This window comes from Chiloscyllium punctatum, chromosome 30, assembly GCF_047496795.1.
Source record: "Chiloscyllium punctatum isolate Juve2018m chromosome 30, sChiPun1.3, whole genome shotgun sequence".
Taxonomy (NCBI): domain Eukaryota; kingdom Metazoa; phylum Chordata; class Chondrichthyes; order Orectolobiformes; family Hemiscylliidae; genus Chiloscyllium; species Chiloscyllium punctatum.
In genome coordinates this window covers 4,082,037-4,101,895 of record NC_092768.1, presented here as the reverse complement: position 1 = coordinate 4,101,895, position 19,859 = coordinate 4,082,037, and the positions used below count along the sequence as shown (strand labels likewise).

Genomic DNA, 19,859 nt, shown 5'->3' with positions numbered 1-19,859 from the left:
CTCTGCCATTTCCATTACCTACAAATAGACCCCACCACCAGAGATATATTTCCCTCTCCACCCCTACCTGCATTTCGGAGAGACCATTCCCTCTGCAACTCCCTTGTTAGGTCCAATTCCCCCCTCCAACCCAGCCTACTCTACCAGCACTTTCCCCTGCCATCACAAGAAATGCAAAACCTGTGCCCATGTCTCCCACCTCACCTCTGTCCAAGGCCCCCAAGGATCCTTCCACATCCATCAGAAACTTGTCTGGACTTCCACGCATGTCATCTCCTGCATCCATCGCACCCGATGTGGTCTCCTCTACATTGGGGAGACAGGAAGCCAACTTGTGGGTTGTCTCAGAGAATGTCCCTGGGCCACCTGCACTAACCAACCCCATAGCCCTGTGGCTGAACACTTTACCTCCCTCTCCCACTCTGTCAAGGGCATGAAGTTCCCAGGCACCTCTGTTGCCAAAACCTAACCACTTGACACCTGGACAAAGAATGCCTCATCTTCTGCCTTGGAACCCTCCAAACACACAGGATCAATATGGATTTCACCAGATTCCCAATTTCCCCTCCCCTCCACATCATCCCAGTCCCAACCTTCCAACTCAGCACCACCCATTTGAACGGTCCTAGCTGTCCATCTTCCTTCCCACCAACACCCTCCTCTTCAACCTATCACTTTCATCCCCACCTTCATCTACCTTCCCAGCTACCTTCCCCCCCAGCCTGAGCCCCATCTCATTTAACTCTTAGCCCCCTTGGACCACCAGCCTCATGCATGATGAAGGGTTTATGCTCGAAACGTCCATTCTCCTGCTCCTCAGATGCTGCCTGTCAGCTGTGCTTTTCTAGTACCACACTCTTCAACTCTGACCTCCAGCATCTGCAGTCCTCACTTCCTCCTCGTGAGGAAGGTGTTTGATGTGCTTTCCTTTATTGGTCAGAACATTGTGTGTAGGAGTTGGGACGTCACGTTACAGCTGTGTGAGAAATTTATTTTGGCCACTGTTGGAATATTGCGTGCAATTCTGGTCTCCTTCCTATTGGAAGGATGTTGTGCAACTTAAATGGATTCAGAAAGATTTACGAGAATGTAGCCAAAGTTGGAGGATTTGAGTTATAGGAAGAAGCTGAATAGGATGGAGCTGTTTTCCCCACTGCATTGGCAGCTGAGGGGTGACCTTATAGAGATTTATGAAATCATGAGGCCTATGTAAGGATAAATAGATAAAGTATTTTCCCTGGGGTGAGGAGTGCAGAACCAGAGGGCATAGGTTTATGGTGAGAGGGGAAAAATTTAAAAGGGACCTAAGGGGCAACGTTTTTTCACACAGAGGATGGTGCATGTATGGAATGAACTGCCACAGGAAGTGGACGAGGCTGATACAATTACAGCATTTAAAAGGCGTCTGGACGGGTCCGTGACTAGAAAGGATTTAGAGGGATATGGGCCAAGTGCTGGCAAATGGGACTAGATTTATTCAAGATATCTGATCAGCATGGACCGAAGGACCTGTTTCCGTGCTGAACATCTCTATGACTATGATCCTATGAAATAAAAATCTTACCCATAAGGTTTTCTTGTGAGTCTATGGCTACTACCAGTTTACTTAGGTATTGGTAATTTCTACAAGAAGTGGAACATTTAGTCTGGAAGTGTATTTTTGCCACTTGCGGCGCTTAACAATTCCAATCGTGATTTAACCCAGGCTGTGATAAAGGAACCTGTTGAAATGGATCCTGGATCAATGCTTCCTGAAACGCCCTCAGTTGCGCAGATAAAAAGGTCCCATACACTTTAAACATGATCACAGCTCCTCTCTCCACTGATGCTGCCAGACCTGCTGAGGAATTCCAGCTCGTTCGTAACAGCTCTCCGTTCGCTTTTCACAACCATGGCCTTCAATTCAAACCAGAAACTCAGAGAGGAATTTCTAAACTACAATCCACAATCAGGTGGCATGAGGACTAACTCATACCGACCCTTCAAACTAAGTATTCGGCTGTTCGGTAGAATGGGGCATGGGAAATCAACATTTATTAACAACTGCCTGTGTGTGGTCAAGGACACCGAGTACCGCACCGAGGCTGGTGAAGGGGATCCGCAAGGGAGTTTCACAGTTGAACTAAAGCGATACCGACTCAGCGATTATGTTGAAATTGTCGACAACATTGGAGCAAAATCGTACAGTTCCAATGAATGTTACGAATTCCGTGCTCAGTTAGGTATATATTTTTGTTCTGTTCCTCTTTGTTGCTGTAAATTATTGAGGCTGTCAGATCAGCGAGTTACAAAACAGAAGAAGCGAAGCAGCTCAACTGGACGTTAATCAGAAAATGAGTAATTCTCACTTTGATTATATTTCACAGATGTTCTCACTTTGTTATTTGTAGATGGGTATCGAAAAGTGGGCGAACAAGTCGGATTTGGAGGCTGGGGGAGTTATTTTTGGGACTGCATGACATCACGAAATTCTGATTGGCAAAACACGATATACATCCCAGTAATTGTTTACAGGTAATGGTCAGGGGTTTAAACAACAGAGTTACAGCGGGATGCACTCTCCTGCAAAGCCATTTCTCCCTGTTCACATTGACGCGTACAGTCTGCTCCCCAAGATAACAACCATTGGAATATCTAGATTAACGTATTTTGAACGTTTTTACACAGTTTCATATAAATCTTTAATCTCTTAATGGACAAGTGGTCTTTGGAGACTCTATCACAAGAGATAACCCGAATAATTAGATTTCTTTTAGAAAAACCTATTTGACAGCAATGTATCTCCTTCTTGGGCATTCCCATTCCGCCTCCCACCTGTCTCCCTGTTCCTCCAAACGAGTCGTTCAGATACGATCTCCAAGTCTCCTACACAGCGTGCTGCATTGAATACAATCCATGTTTTCAAACAAGAGTCGGTTTTAGTAGGCGTTGGGTTGGTATCTGTCTATTTCACTGGAACAGGTTCTGAGGGGCGGGCTCTGCACAAAAGTGGTGGGGCTGAGACCCGGATCCCTCTCTGGTCTCCGTAACTGGGTAGGTGGCAGACAGTTTGATAGTGGTGACTAATTTCCATGATCATGTTCTTCGCTCTTTCCCAGTTTTCCCATCTTTTCAAAGACAAATAAGGACAGGTAATACTGTATATGCTAGCCTAGCCAGCCAGACCCAGGAAATACAAAAAGACAGATAGCTTCTCTATTCAGTGAAGGTCAACATCAATTCTTGCCATTTCCAAACTAACTGTGATAAAATCCATTCATTCTGCAGTGACCACAAATTCAGTCAACGGACCCTGACGACGCATGGTGACAGTATCGTTTATTTTGTTGAAGAAGAAACTGTTAACCAGTCTAGGGTGTAGGTTTGGTCGCTGAGCTGTAGGTTTGATATCCACACGTTTCATTACCTGACTAGGTAACATCATCAGTGGGGACCTCCAAGTGAAGGGAAGCTGTTGTTTCCTGCTTTCTATTTATATCTTTCTCCTGGATGGGGTTCCTGGGGTGTGTGGTGATGTCATTTCCTGTTCGTTTTCTGAGGGGTTGATAGATGGCATCTAGATCTATGTCGTGTCTTTTTGTGGCTATCTGGTGTTTGTGTATCCTGGTGGCTAACTTTCTTCCTGTTTGTCCTATGTAATGTTTGTGCACAGTGCGCAGATTCCTCAAGAACAAACCACGACAAGCAGACCAAACACAGCCAGAAACCCTAACCACCTTGCCATACATCAAAGAAGTACTAAGACCCCTCGGAATTCTAGTAGCACACAAACCTACCAACACTCTCAGACAAAAACTATCAAACTTAAAAGACCCAGTGTATCCCAGGGACAAAACCAACATCATCTACAAAATTCCATGCAAGGACTGCCACAAACATTACGTAGGACAAACAGGAAGAAAGTTAGCCACCAGGATACACGAACACCAGCTCGCCACAAAAAGATACGACTCTCTCTCCCTCGTAGCCCTACACATGGATGAAAAAAGCCACCATTTCGACTGGGACAACACATCTATCCTGGGACAGGCTAAGCAAAGGCATACCAGAGAATTCCTAGAGGCCTGGCACTCCAACCACAACGCCATAAACAAACACATAGATCTAGATGCCATCTATCAACCCCTCAGAAAACGAACAGGAAATGACATCACCACAAACCCCAGGAACCCCTTCCAGGAGAAAGATATAAATAGAAAGCAGGAGACAACAGTTTCGCTTCACTTGGAGGTCGCCACTGAAGATGTTACCTAGCCAGGTAATGAAACATCTGGATATCAAGCCTACAGCTCAGTGAGCAAACCTACACCCTAAATCTCAACCTGAGCTACAAACCTACACAAACCTTGTTAACCAGTCTATTCTGTCAACATAATTGATTATTTTGATGGAATTTGCTTGCACATCTGGAGTTTTTAGATGCTCAGGCAGCTGGATAGGGAACCTGATTGGTTGAGAGAAAAATATTCAAACTCCCAGCAGTGGGTTAATGTTTTGCTATTATGTTCAGGCAGGTTGGTGGGAACCTGCTTTACATTCATTAGTGTGTAATGAATATGCATTAACACTCAGGTCCTTGGAACTTTTGTTCACCAACACAATCTTGTGTGTAAACAGGAAACTAGTGTTCACAAGCCTGACGATTTATGCATGTATAGTTGAAGGAGGCTTGTGTACCGAGTGGAGTATACTTCTTCCTGCAAACTCTGATGAGTGCAAACTTCTTGGTTCCTTGACTCCTTTATGACAAAACCATTTCTTTGCACAAACTGTTAAAATGAAAGAGTGTGAGGTTTTTGATTGACTTATGGGAAGCTTGAATGATACAAAGTCTGGCTTGTTGTTTGTCGCACACAAGGTGAGCAGTAAAGCTTGATTGGGCAAATGTACCCTCCCAAACAACACAGCCACACAGCAGCTCTGACTGGGGCTAGCAAGGAAGGATGAATTCAATAAGGACCTCAACTCAAAGGTGCCTTTTGTGGATAATGGTTTATCCTATGCAAGCGTTTTGTGAAAAACTATCAAAAGCACTGACCTCCACAACTGTCTCATTCTAGGCTGCTTGAATGAGTCAATGTGGCCTTTTGTTGCCAACCATTGGGAAATCAACTTCTCTTTCCTCTTAAAAAGTCTTTAGATGAATCTTTAGCGATGCATTACTAATACGTCGTGCCAATTTTCCCCTATTCTCTGGCATCTCCAGGGCTGTTTGGCAGTGACAATAGATAAATGGGTTGTGAGATCTGAAGCATGACACTCTGATGTTGAAGTCCAGCATGTCCCAGTAGGCTTCAGAACTGTCTGCTGATGTAATTTCATGCTTTACCTGTGCAAGCAAACGTAAGGAGCTGAGAAGAACATAATTGCACAGAAAAACCCAAATTGCCATTGGGCCCAAAAGGCCCTCTCACTTTTACACTTACCTTCACACTTAATCTCAAAAAGAAAATTCCGCTCCTTATAACTGGCTCTGAAAGGATCAAATATATATGGTAACACATTATCTTTTGCAGAGGAGACTTTCCATCTTTTGAAAAGGAGAAACAAATGATAAAGCCATTAATTGACAGTGCTCGCAAATTTACTGGTAGGTTCATGATGATTATTTTTGGTTTAAGAAATAATGGAAACTTTTAATATTTTTGGATTAAATCCCTACATTCTCTAGATGACATATTATCCCAGCAGATTGAAAAACAGTAAATGCAATGCTCAATCAAGAAACTGTGGGCTATTTCATCTAACTTCAGTCACTGAGAAAATTGTATATTTCATTATTAAACAAGTAGTAACAGATCATTTTGAATAATACAATAGCATAATATAATCAAACAGAGCCAATATTGACCTTAAGAAAAGGAACCTGCATTTGACAAATTTGTTAAAACTCTTTGTGGATGTAAAGAGCTGGAATAATAAAATAGTACCTATTGCTGTAGTGTGTTTGAATACTGTAAAGATATTTTGACAAGGTGTCATCAGAAAGTTTGCTGCATATAATCAATGTTTTGTTTATAATACAGAATTGAGATAAATAGGTCAGTTTCAAGTTAGCAAAGAGTAACTGGGTTTTTTTGTCAGGGATCTTTGATGAGACTTCAAGTATTTGCAAAGTACATTGGTGATTTGGATGAAACGGTGTTGCAATTAAACCAACTGGATGGGCAACAACTGGATGAGTAACAAAGAAGTATGGGAAAGCAAACTGTGAAGAGGACAAAGAGAATATGCAAAGGGTTGTTGTATATTGTGAGAATGGACAGATATCTGACAGGTGGAGTACAATGTGAGAAAATGTTAGGTTAACCACTTTGACAGGAAGATGAGAAAATCAAAAAATATTATTTACATAGAATGCATCAGAAAATGTTAGCATGCAAAGGCAGCAAATAATTAGGATGACAAACGGAAAATTGCCATTTAATGCAAGGGTTAGTTTATAAATGTAGGACGGTTCTGTAACAACAGACAAAGTATTGGTGAGATAATAGCAAGATTAAGGTGCAAGAAAGAATTGCACATGCTACAAATCTAAAAGTAGCAAAAGCAGAAATTGCTGAAGAATCTCAGCAAGTCTGGTAGCGTTTGCAAAGAGAAAACAGAATTAATGTTTTAATTCAATAACCATTCTTCCTAAGTTGCATTTGCATAATGTGTCAAAAATGTCACAGGTGTCTTTGGAAAGATATTGGACAACTGGAGACAAAATAGTCAAGAAAGAAAGAAGTATTCAATGGGGTAGGAGCAGGCTGAAATAATAGGTCTCCCAGAATGATGCTGTTTATGGATTTTGGGAAAGTTTTAGAAATGAGCTGTTTAGATTTGAGGAATATCTGAGGCTCTGGAGGGAGGAACTCCAAAGGGATGAGCGCTAGTCTTGAATACAATAATATAATGTTCAGTTGTAAAGTCATGGTCCAGGGTGATTTGGCTAGAGGTTTTGGAGAATTGGTGCTCTGGCTCGGCAAGACAACAAGGCCACTTGTTCATAGATTAGCAGGTTTGACAACAATTCCAGGGTTAGTTCTCAAAGTGGAGTGCAGGAATTTCAAAGGGAGATAAGTTCAAGTGAATAGACAAGCAGTCACATTGTCAGTTCTCAATGACATGATCAATAAGGGATCAAAGGCACGAGGCAGCGGTCCAAATGGAGTGAAACACAAGAGGTTGTTGGAATAATCTGGTGATTGGGGTTCTTTTCTGAAGAAAGATAAAACGAGGAAAAAAAATGCATATGTGTTAGTGTCTTCCAGTGAGCGTATCAGCAGTTTGACCAGGAATGCACACCACTTCCAAGTTTTGCCAGGACTGCTGTTCATGCATGATCCTGCTGACTCCAGTGAATTAGTTAATAGGTGAGGACCGTACCAAATGATGTGGTGGAGCAGACAGGAAGTTCATTGCCACTGCTGTTACCTCACAAATTCCGTGGTCCAAGCGCTATATTTAAAGAACATCCAGGTACATAGTCATCTCCTGAAAGCCAGGACCATAGTTCTTGTCTGAGAGGAGGCAATGAGAACTAAAACAACTGCCATCATCTCTCTTCATCTGCCACCTGGTGATCCCTGAAGCTGCTCCCATTCCATATAAAAATGGACAAATGCGAATGCACAGAGAATGAATGAACCCATGGTTCAGTAAAGCCTGGGAATGTCTGGGAATTGCTAGCGGTTCTGTTTCCCTCTTTCTCCTCTGTATCTTTGAGCAATGTTAGCATCATTTATACACTGGTCTCCACGTACCTCAGTTAACTCCATCCTCAAACTTAATTGTGATAACTCTCACCTAATAAGCCATATCTGTATAAAGTCAGGCTGACTCAGAAAGAGGATGTCATCACCCCAGCCCCTCAAGCAAAAAAAAATAATTTTTTCTTCATCACTAATGACCATCAATCTATCACCCAACTGCCCAATTATTACTTAACCAATGACCCTTGAGACTTTCCACTGCTGTGGATCTGACCTCTTGATAAGTCATCCATCATGTTGACCCCCTCGTTATCATCCTATATTTTTTCATTTCAACTTCAACTTCAGGACTTCACCATTGACCTTCCTCATCTAACCACTGATTTGCCCACACCTTGCTGGTCTGAACATTTTTGGCATTGCCTTTTCCTCTGTAGTCTGGCTTCCTCCCTCTGTCCAACATGAGGTTTTTAAGGTCAGCACCTCTCTCGGTCCCTCAGTCCCACAGTCCCTTGGGCAGCTGTGTCCCATTCCCCTTTTATTGCCACCACCCAATCACCATCATCAATGTCTCTGAGTATAAAAGGTCAGTAGTCCACTCCAATGTCAATTTGATAGATCCATCCAACAGTTGGGAAGCTAATGTACTTTGTATTATTTGTTGATGGGATATGAGCATCACTGTCTTGGCAGTATTTGTTGCACATCTCTAGTTGCCTTGGAGAGTGTGTTGTGAGCTGCCTTCCCTGAAGCGCATGTATTCCTTGGTGTGTAAGGACATTCGTATATACAGTTAGAAATGGAGTTCCAGAATTTTGCCCTTGTAATACTGACAGAATCATGATTTATTTCCTAGTCAGGATGATAGGTGATTTCGAGGGTAATTTATAGATAGTAGTGTTCTAAATGGTAACCATCACAGGTTTGGAAGCTGCTGCTTGAGGAGCCAAGGTGTTATCACAGTGCACTTGGAGATGGTACACATTTCTGCCATCTGCATCTGTGGTCGAGGGTGTGAATATTGAAAACGGTGGATGGAGGTCCAATTAAGTGTTTCATTTTTAAAAGGCCTGCTTGTTGGAATAATGCAACCATTACAAACTGAATATGCTACTGAATCTTGGGGCTTAGCAAGGTTACATTGCTACGTAACTTTTAGCAATGAAATGATGCTTTGCCAATCAACCTCTGATGCAGAAAGGAAAGTCGAATGTTATTGCTACATCTTAAAAATTATCTTGAGAGATTTAAAATATGTTAATCCAGATTTTCTTTCCTCCTTTATTTCTCGTTCTTTACCCGCTCTGATTTGTATTCAATGATTTTCTTTTCCAAAGTTTCTGTGTTCCTTTCTCAATCCTTGAATCCCATTGGTTATGGGCAGACAAACTCAAATAAAGATCAGGAGTAGTAATTTAGGTCCTCAAACCTACTCCACTATTCACTAACGTCATGAAGAATCTGATTGAAAATATGGAACACCTACCTCTGATAATCTTTCACCCCTTTGCCCATCAAGAATTTATCGATCTGTGCCTTTAAAATATTCAACAACTTTTCCTACCCCGTTTATTTCCTAATACATATGACACTCTGTGACAAAATATTTCTCCTCACGAGAATCTTCTCATTTTAAACAATGACCCCGAATTCTATATTACCTCACAGGAAATTTTCTCTCACTGCACTCTGTTGAGACCCCTAAGGATCTTATATGTTTTAATCAATCCATCTTTTACTCTTTGAAACTCCAGCAGATATGAGTCTAAGCTGTCTATCCTTTTCATAAAAGACAACACATCCATTCCAGGTATTAGTTTATTAAATCTTCTCTGAGACATTTGTATTCTTCCCTAAGTAAGAACCTTCACCTATACATGGTACTCCAGATTAGATCAAATAACTGGACTGCTGGTTTCCATTCAAAATTATGCCAATATTATGCCAATGTTAGGCTCAATTCCTACATTGTCTGAGTTTACCATGAAGAAGTCTCCCTCTCAACTTCACCCCTTGTCTGTGGCATGATGCCTGCCAGGTTAAACCACCACCAGTTGTCTCTCTCTCTGAGACAGCAGGATGATGGTCTGGTAGGACTATGACAACTTAACATTTTACTCCAGATATGGTCTCACCGAAGCCCAGTATAATGAATAACCTCCCTACTATTGTGCTGAATGCTCTTTGCAATTACTTGCTGTAATTACATATTAATCTTTTGCAATTCATGCATGAGAACACTGAGGTTCCTCTGCATCCCAGAGCTCTGCAAGCTCTGCAATGTATTTCAATAATATATTGTTTTCTTATTCCTGCCAAAATGAATAACTTCACATTTTCTAACATTACAATGCATTTGCCAGACCTTTTCCAACTATATCCCTTTGTAGTCTCCTTATTTCCTCTTCACAACATGCTTTCCTGTCTATCTTTCTGCTGTCAGCAAATTTGGTGACTCTGGCTTCAGTCTGTGTGTCCAAACCTCTGACATAAATTATAAAAAGATGGGCGCCTCCCACTAGTCTATGTGGCACACCATGTCCTGCTTCTAGTCAACCAGAAAATGACTTGTGCCTATTCTCTGTTTCTTGTTACCCAACCACTCATCTATCTATGCCATTATATTACACCAAGGAGTTAGGCTGTTGGTTCAGTTACTTATTGAGGTGCCAGATAATCCTTTGTCTCCAGTGCAGCAATTTGCCCTTCCTGCAAGATAAACTGCAAAACTACTTTCAAGCTGAACGTGTTGGGAAAAACATCAAACTCCTGCTGCAGGATGCACTGATTCAGCAAGATTTTCTGTAATAGACTAACATATACTAGAGAGAGTCATAGTCATACAGCATGGAAACAGACTGAATGGTCCAACTATTCCACGCTGACCATATTACCAAACTAAATTAGTCCCACTTGCTTGAATTTGGCCCAAATCCCTCCAAAGCTTACACATTCTTGTATTTATCCAAAAGTCCTTTAGCTGTGTAAGCATCACTTCCTCTGACAGTTCATTCCACGCACACAAATTGCTCTGTGAAAAGTGTTGCCCCTCATATCCTTTATAAATCTTTCTCCTCTCACCTTAAAAATGTTGCGCAAAATTTTGAACTCCCCCTCTCTCAGGAAAAAATTCCTTGTCTATGCCCCTCATAATTTTATAAACCTCCATAAGATCACCCCCTCAACCTTCTGCACTCTAGTGAGAGAGGTCTCATCCTATTTTTGTAACTCAATAAAGTTTAAAATAACATTTTTTGCATTTTCTTCAACTTTTCTGCAGGAATGTGGCCAATAATTGTTGTAACTCATGCAACAGAAATCGGAAATTTCAATGTAAAAGCAATTTTTCAGTCACTGCATTGTCCTGATGTTTTCCTCCTGAACAACTATTATTGCAAGGATGACCAAAAGGTTCCAGTAGAACGGAATGAAGAAACTGATGAAATGATACTGATGATTCTATTCCAATGTTTGAAACGTGCAAAAGAGGTAATAGAGTCAGTTACTACAGAATACAAACCTGCAAAGTTTAACTGAATACACATAGTTCTGGAAAGGTAAAGGGTTGCAGCTGCAATGAATCCAATTTTTATTTGCTTTTTGAAGATTGTGTTGAAAATTAAATGTGTTTCTTTCAATCGAGGAATCATTTCTAGACTCTGTAATCTGGCTTTTTGATTTGTGGCTTTCAAAGCTGCTTTTTACTAATATTCAAAGAATATTTAACATTATAAGGAGTAATTGCCAAATCCTATCTTGCAGAATAAAGTGGAGCAGCATGTCAAGGTTACACACTCAAGTGTTATATTAGTCATGGATAGAAACAAAAAAACAATTGAAAGCATAAGTTCAAACCTGTAATAGGGCTGATGGAGATCTCAGCAGGACAAAATGGAACCAAGGATTGACAAGAGCTAATGAAACCAAATAATGGCTGATTTCTAAGATGGAGATAATACAAGTACAGACTAAGACGATTCCAAAAAAAAATCAGAAAAACAGGGACCAAAGACAAGCTCTAAAAGAAGAAAGAGAATGTGATGAAAGAAAAAGAGTGAATGATGCATGTCTGACAAATCCTTAAAGCAAGAACCAGGTCAAATAGATTAAGATGAAAAGGGGCATGATAAGTAAAATACAGCTGTGTATTACGACGCAGATAGTAAAAAGTAGAGTGGGGTACATTAGAGATAAAGTGAAAGACACTTTGGCAATGAAAATATTTAGTAAGTCCCTTACCTTGGTGTTTACTCAGGAAAGAATGTTGATTAAGTAAAAGTAGAAGTGGAGGTGGTACAGGTAATGGATCAGGTGAAAATTGGGAAGGAGATGGTACTGAAACAACTGGACATTCTCAGAGTGGATTAGGCATCTAGACCAGCTGATTTTGATTTCAATGTGTGGGTGGAGATAGTGGAAGTGCATTCCATATTCTTCCACTCCTCCCTAGATCTGGGAGAGGCATCAGAGTTTTGAAAAGTGGCAAAAGTGACACACTCATTCCAAAACGTATGTGAGGACATTTCAAGTAAGTATAGGCGGTCGGTTTAACATGAGTGATGAATAAAAGCAATAGTCAGGAACAAAAAAAAAGCAAGCATTAGGAGAGTTTGCTGTTGCTAGTAATGGTGTGTCTAGAAGAGTGATATTTGATCTTCTGGAAATATATGAAATGATGAAGGGGTTTCACAAAGTACATGCAGAGGGAATATTTCCCCATGATGGAATCTCAATAAAGCAAACATTGTTCCATTATAAGGCATCACCTATTTCAGATGGAACTGAATTTGTACAAATTTTCTATTCAGAGAAATGTAAGGTAATATCTTATCCATAAGCAAGATTAGAATATTCAATTAGAACTGGAATCTCAGATTTCTTATGAATGTTATGATAGGCAACATTTTCTTTGGTTACAGCAACACTGTTGATGAAAGATCAATTCAGTTTTATAGTTCATTGTATGGCTGATTTGCTCTTTGCATTGAAAACACACCCTTCTTCTGCAAATGTAGGCTTTGCTTCTTTACTATACTTGACAAAGGATATTTAATTTACATACGTCTTGGTTGAGATGAAGATTTAAACCAGATTAGGATTTTGTTTTGTGGAAGAATGCACTGCACTTGATTCTATTCAGAATTCCTCAGGCAATATCTGCGTCTGATGTAGCAAGTGCTGGATAGCATGGATTGATAAGTGGCAAGTAATTATGCCTCATGAATGCCAACCAATGATCATCTGTAATGAAATGAAGTTTAAGCTTCCATTTGTTAAATGTTTCATTTTAACTGTTCTATGAATTCTGTAATTGTACATTGTGATGTGCAAAAACTGGGAATTCACTTTTCCTCATATTATTGGGATCAATCTGAAACTGTATTGTTGGAATCAGAAGGTGCACATTTGTAATGGAAGTCTCTCCAAATAAAGGCTATAACATTGTATAAAAAAATGTCTCCAGTTCTAGCTTTCAACATTTGGTTTGATGGAATTCTAGCGCCTTGCTGACAGAATGTTCGAAGAAGTAATTTTCATTTTTGTGCAGTTTTAAAAATACAAAAAAACTTTCCTAAATAGCGCTTGATTTGAACTTTCAATTGAGCACAGTTCATACGTTATAACTGTGCATGCAGGGAAGATTCAGTTTTAACACTTCCAGTTTGCAGATTCCTGAATTTTAGTTAAAAATCACATTACACATTTTGAGCTGCAGATCCTCCCGTCTTGTAAAAACCTGCACAGCTTTCTCCTTATATTCACCAGTCTTCCAGTCAGGGCATCATTTCCTGCTTCATCAACCAGGTCAGTGGTTTCAGGTTATTCTCTGGGACTTTAACCTTAACTCAATCTATAATCAAACTGTCAAGGTGATAAGGTTCTCTCAGTAGTCAAAGTGTCTGTGTGTGGTGATGATGATGATGAGAAATGACCTGTGGTCAGTTATTCCAACCTGGTAGTTACTTGGGGAACCAGATCAGGACCGAGCCACCACAAGATTCTGATATAAGTCCTGCAGCAGCAGATATTTATGCTTCGTCAACTTCTCCTGGAGCTAGTAACTATCACTTCAGAATCACACCCTATCCTGGAAGAGTTTCCCCACTCTTATAAGGAACATTTCTGGCAGCTTCCTTTGTGCTAAATTGCTTCAGCTGTTATTTAGATTATTTTTACATAACATTTGCTGTTCCATGCAGCTGAACTGAGGGCAGTGCTCTGCACAGACCAGGAACCTAAACCAACGCTTTGACATTATCTCTTAAAATTATTTTACTTTTGTTCATTTAATTCAGTACATTTAGTATGTTTCCAGACTGTAGGGGATCTAATCTACACCATTTTTCAGGAATACGTTTGATGCTAAATGAAGGATAGCTTTGAAACATTCAATAACATTTTCATTAATGCTTCTCCGACCATCAACCAAAGGCTTAAATGGACCAGTCACATGAATAGTGTGGCTCCAAGTTCAGAGGTTGCATGTTCTGCGCTGAATAATTGAATGCTGGATTCTTCAAAGCCTTTTTGCTGCCTATAAGGTGCAGTCAAGAATGTAATTAGCTTTATCCACTTGACAGCTCCTACAATAATCAGGAAACTCCTCATCTTCTAGGACAAAGCATGCTGTATGATTGGCACTTGAGTCATCATCTGAAATGTTCCCTTTCTCCACATGTGCACCATGTTGTTGGAATGTACACTGCAGCAAGTTTCCAAAACCTTTCTTCCAATATTCTTTTTCTGAACCAGTCACCACTCTTACAGAGGAGGAATAGGGTAGCAGAGGCATGGAACACCACAACCTGAAGGACTATTTCTAAGCTGCACACCCCACTGTTGTTTTATTGGATGTCAGAATACTGAACTCCTCACTAACAGCATTATGGGTGCATCTCGGCCACATGGACGATAATTCCGACAAGACTATATTACACACAGAGTATAGAGATGTACAGCATGGAAACAGACCCTTCGGTCCAACTCATTTATGGCAACCAGATATCCCAACCCAATCTAGGCCCACCTGCCAGCACCTGGCCCATATCCCTCCAAACCCTTCCTATTCATATACCCATCCAGATGCCTTTTAAATGTTGGAATTGTACCAGCCTCCACCACATCCTCTGGCATCTCTTTCCATACACATACCACCCTCTGGGGGTATGTCATTCTGGCTGGAGACTTCAACTGTATCATTGATGTAGATGGATGATCTGGCGGGGTGGTGGGGACAGTAAACTGGACGCCACGTCCAGAGCCCTGATGGATACGGTAAAAGATGCCAAGCTGCACGACGTCTTCAGCACCCCTGCGGATGGAGCGCAGCGTAGATACACCTGGTCACAGACAGACGGGTCTATCCGCTCAAGGATAGATTACCTGTTTGTGTCCTGAACGCTCTCGGTCAGATCCACCGACATCAAGCCGGTGTTCTTCTCTGACCACTGCCTCCTGCTGGCCGACTGTCACCTACAGGACGAGCAGCGGGCTGGTAAGGGAACGTGGAAGCTGAACACAAAGCTGTTGACCCCAGGAAACATTGAGGAGCTCAAGAGATTGGAGAACCATGAAGCCCCTCTTTGAGTCCCTAGCGGACTGGTGGGAAACAGTAAAAGGGAACATCAAGAGGTTCTTTATCCTCAAAGGTGTTCAGGAGGTGAGAGAGAGGCGGGGAAATCTGTCCCAGATCCAGTAAAATATGCATAACCTGCTCCTGCTGCAGACAATGGGGGTGGATGTCACGGAGGACCTCAAGGAGGTGAAGGGCCAGCAAGTCTCGCTCGTTGCCTCAGAGACCTCCAAGAAAATTTTCCGGTCCAGGGTCCGCTCGGTGAAGCAGGACGAGACGTGCTCACGTTTCTTCTTCCTGCAGGTGCACAAAGAGAGCTCCCTGCTCGGCAGCCTGAAGGAAGAAGGCTGACGTCATGAGGATCAGTAAATCCTTCTATGCCATTCTGTATGACGCGAAGCCAACCGACAGTGCGGCCTCCCAGTCGTTCCCGTCCTCTATCACGAAGGTCTTAGGCAACAGAACACGGGAGAGGCTGGACCAGCCGCTATCTCTGGACGAGCTGACCAAGGCCCTCGAGTCCTTCGAAAAGAATAAAACTCCCGAAGCGACGGCTTACCGGTCGAGCTCTATTCTGCTCTGTGGGACTTGATTGGCCAGGACCTGCTGGAGCTGTATGTCAGTATGCTTTGGGCAGGTACCATGAGTGAATCCATGAGGAAAGGCATCATCACCCTCATGGTAAAAACAATGACTGCTGGAAACCAGATTCTGGATTAGTGGTGCTGGAAGAGCAAAGCAGTTCAGGCAGCATCTGAGGAGCAGTAAAATTGATGTTTCGGGCAAAAACCAAAATTCCTGACGAAGGGCTTTTGCCCAAAATGTCAATTTTACTGCTCCTCGGATGCTGCCTGAACTGCTGTGCTCTTCCAGCACCACTAATCCAGAATCATCACCCTCATTCTCAAGCGGAAGGGGGAGAGGGAGGAACTCAGAAATTGGAGACCAATCTCACTGTTGAATGCAGATTACAAAGTCAAAGGTAATCGCCAACTAGGTCAGGTCTGCTCTGGGGTAGTGATTCACCCCTACCAAACCTGTGCTGTACTGGGCAGGAAGATCACTGAGAGTCTCGCACTCCTCAGGGATACGATCGCCTACGTGCAGGACAGAGGGTTGGGCACCTGCCTGATCAGCCTGGACCAGGAGAAAGCCTTTGACAGGATATCTCACAGGTATATGAGAGATGTTCTCTTCAAAATGGGCTTTGGGGAAGGAATCTGCAATTGGATCAGACTGCTCTACACCAACATTGTCAGTGCAGTCTCAATCAATGAGTGGGAATCAGATAGCTTCCCAGTCAGATCTGGAGTCAGGCAGGGCTGCCCTCTCTCTCCTGCCTTGTTTGTGTACTGCATAGAGTCATTTGCCGAGTCCATCAGGAAGGATGCGAGCCTGAGAGGGGTGACAATTCCTGGCAGCGGGGGCCTGCAGGTTAAGGCCTCCCTGTACATGGATGACGTCGCCATTTTCTGCTCGGATCCACTGTCTGTGCACAGACTCATGTGCATATGTGACCAGTTCGAATGGACCTCGGGGACCGAGGTAAACTGAGGCAAGAGCGAGGCCATGCTCTTCGGGGAACTGGGCCGACCAATCCTCGATCCCCTTCACCATCAGGACCGACCACCTGAAGGTGCTGGGTGTTTGGTTCAGGGGAGCTGGGTGTGCACCAAGTCTTGGGAGGAGCATATCGGGAAAGTGAGGCAGAAACTGGGCAGATGGAAGCTACGGTCGCTCTCCATCGCGGGAAAAAACCTGGTCATCAGGTGTGAGGCACTGTCATTGCTGTTATACGTGGCACAGGTCTGGCCTATTCCCAGAACCTGTGTCGCAGCAGTCACCCGGGCCATCTTCCAATTTATATGGAGGTCAAAGATAGACCGGGTCTGAAGGGACTCGCTGTACAAAGATCTGGGCAACAGGGGAAAAAATACACCCAATGCCACCCTCACCCTGATGGCCACCTTTGTGTGTGGCTGCATCAAGCTGTGCATGGATCCCCGGTACGCAAACACCAAGTGTCACTACGTACTGAGGTTCTACCTGTCCCCGGTGTTGCGAAGGATGGGCCTGGCCTCGCTGCCGTGGAACGCTCCGAGTAGTTGGACCGTTCCGTATCACCTGTCCTTCGTGGAGAAGTTTATGAAGAAAAACACCTTTGACCACAAGTCCATCAGGAAGTGGTCAGCACGTAGTGTCCTTGAGACCCTTCGGGAAAAGGAGAGGGCAGATCCTATCGAGCGGTTCCCTGAGCAGACTGTCAAAGCCATTTGGCAGAATGCCTCATCGCCAAAACTTTCCAACAAGCACCAAGATATGGCTTGGCTGGTGGTGAGAAGAGCTCTGTCTTTGAGTTCCTTTATGCACACCCAGACTCCCTCTCCCACTTCGCACGCTGCCCTTGAAGCAGCTGCGGGGTGGACAAGACTGTCACACACCTCCTTCTGGAATGTGCCTCTGCAGAAGACGTCTGGGGATGAATGCAGTGGTGTTTGTCGAGGTTCGTCCCGAGCAGTGCCGTGATGCAGGACTCCATGCTCTACGGTCTGTTCCCTGGGACGCACACCGAGATGAACATCAACTGTGCCTGGAAGATCATTAACTCACTGAAGGACACCCTCTGGGTGGTCCGAAACCTGTTGATCTTCCAGCTGAAGGAGTCGGCATCAACTGTGTGTTGCAGACTGGCACATTCCAAGGTCCAGGACTATGTGTTGAGGGACGCGCTGAAGCTTGGGGCAGAAGCCGCCAAGGCGCGGTGGGGAAAGACCACCGTGTAACATCTGCCTGCCTCAGAAGAACATATGGGCTCCGCTGACACCTCAGCAGAAGAGCTGGATAGTAAACATACAGACTTGGATATAGGAAAAATGAATTTCGATGTTTGTATGTAAAGAAATGTAATGTGTGCACAAGAATGGCATGCCCAATTGTATAGAGACCCAAATAATTTTATGAATAAAATATTTTTGAAATAAAAAAAATTAAAGGTTTCCAGTCATGCCCATTTTACAAATAAAAGCCTAATTGTGGTACAGTGGTAATTCCTCCAGTAATTCACCATTCCTGAAGAAGGGCTTATGCCCGAAACGTCAATTCTCCTGCTCCTTGGATGCTGCCTGACCTGCTGCACTTTTCCAGCAACACATTTTCAGCTCTGATCTCCAGCATCTGCAGTCCTCACTTTCTCCCCTAATTCCTCTAGTACACTGTGGCCGAGAGGAGCTGAGTTCAAGTCCCATTTGTATGACCTGGCCCACTTTCCCCAGACATATGTCACGCCCGAACAAGTTGATTTAAATATTTACCAGACAAGACGGTAAATGATGGCCAGAGATGAACCATAGACATCTGGCTATCTGCCACACAAGCCTTCACCTTGAGAGTAATTGCTTCTTCTTGTCACTGCCAAACACCGACCACCCCACCCAAGGATGTTTGATCACATAACTCTCACAGTATTGAGTCTAACTGCTTCCCTGAATACTGGCAGTCCCTAGGTTGTGAACGTTCATGAGTCAGTTTGAAAGTAAGTCAGAATCTAATGCAGGACAATAGAAAATTGCCATTTGTACAAACAAGGAAAGGTTTGGATGTTGGTTCTTTGAAATTACTCCCCAGTAAGACAAATATTTGTAAATTGTACACAATTTAGAAACAGAAGAAGGCTACTTCTCTATAATAAACAGCCAACAGTCTGCTTTTGTACAATGTAAGCAAAGCTTTCCTCAAACAAAACACTGAAGTGGAAGTTGTTTTCGTAAAACATTCTCAGAAGAATTTTTAAAACATCTTTAAGAGAAATACTACTGGTAACCCCTTCACTGTTGGCTAGCCAACTGAAAAGGAATTTAATAGTACTACTCCAATCTTTGAACTGTTTTTAGTTGTCTTCGTTTGTTCTTGAATTATTGGTAGTGAGATAATATTTACATATTTTCCAATTCAATCTCCTTGTTTATGTTTATGAAGTGCCTCCATCATTACCAGCCACTGTCACCCCTGACCTGCATCTAAATAAATTCAACTTCAAGTTTTTAATGTTTTTGTGAAGTCATTGCCATCCTTGCAAAATCAGATTGCAACACAGACAACAGGCAATGCACATATACTATTAAACAAAGGAAGGGAAATGAATTACAATCTGTTGAGGGAAGTGATAGGAAAAAGGAGACAGAACCGCTAACAGGGCTCTCCTCCATTTCCTTTGTGTCAAAGATAATAGCTCTAGTTTCTCCAGCTGAGCTCTGTGATTATATTCCCTCATTATGGAACCATTCTGGCAAGTCTCCATCCTGTACATCACTATGACTCTATGACTCGATCCCTGCACATGAATCCTCACTGTTTGGAAGATGACAATTAAGTACACGTTGTCTCTCCTTATTTCTTCCATGAAGGTACATTATCTTACATTAGTCCATATTAAATACTATCTGTTTCTCATCCAACTATTCTACCATCTTAATGTTATACTGAAGTTTACCCATTACCTAGTATTATACCCATCTTCAATAACTCCAACTTTGGTGTTTTTGGCAAAGTATAACATTTTACTCTTATTTCTAATGTCTAGTAATATATAT

At 42.5% G+C, this 19,859-nt stretch overlaps 1 protein-coding gene across 1 annotated transcript; it reads left to right on the top strand.

Moving 5' to 3' along the window:
- Window positions 1-1,848: 1,848 nt before the first annotated feature.
- Window positions 1,849-12,923, top strand: LOC140454962 (uncharacterized). The gene is made up of 4 exons (XM_072549639.1): window positions 1,849-2,222; window positions 2,391-2,514; window positions 5,517-5,590; window positions 10,978-12,923. Exons 1-4 carry the CDS (start codon window positions 1,892-1,894, stop codon window positions 11,232-11,234), a joined length of 786 nt encoding a protein of 261 aa, XP_072405740.1. The 5' UTR covers window positions 1,849-1,891; the 3' UTR covers window positions 11,235-12,923.
- The last annotated feature ends 6,936 nt before the right edge of the window (window positions 12,924-19,859 follow it).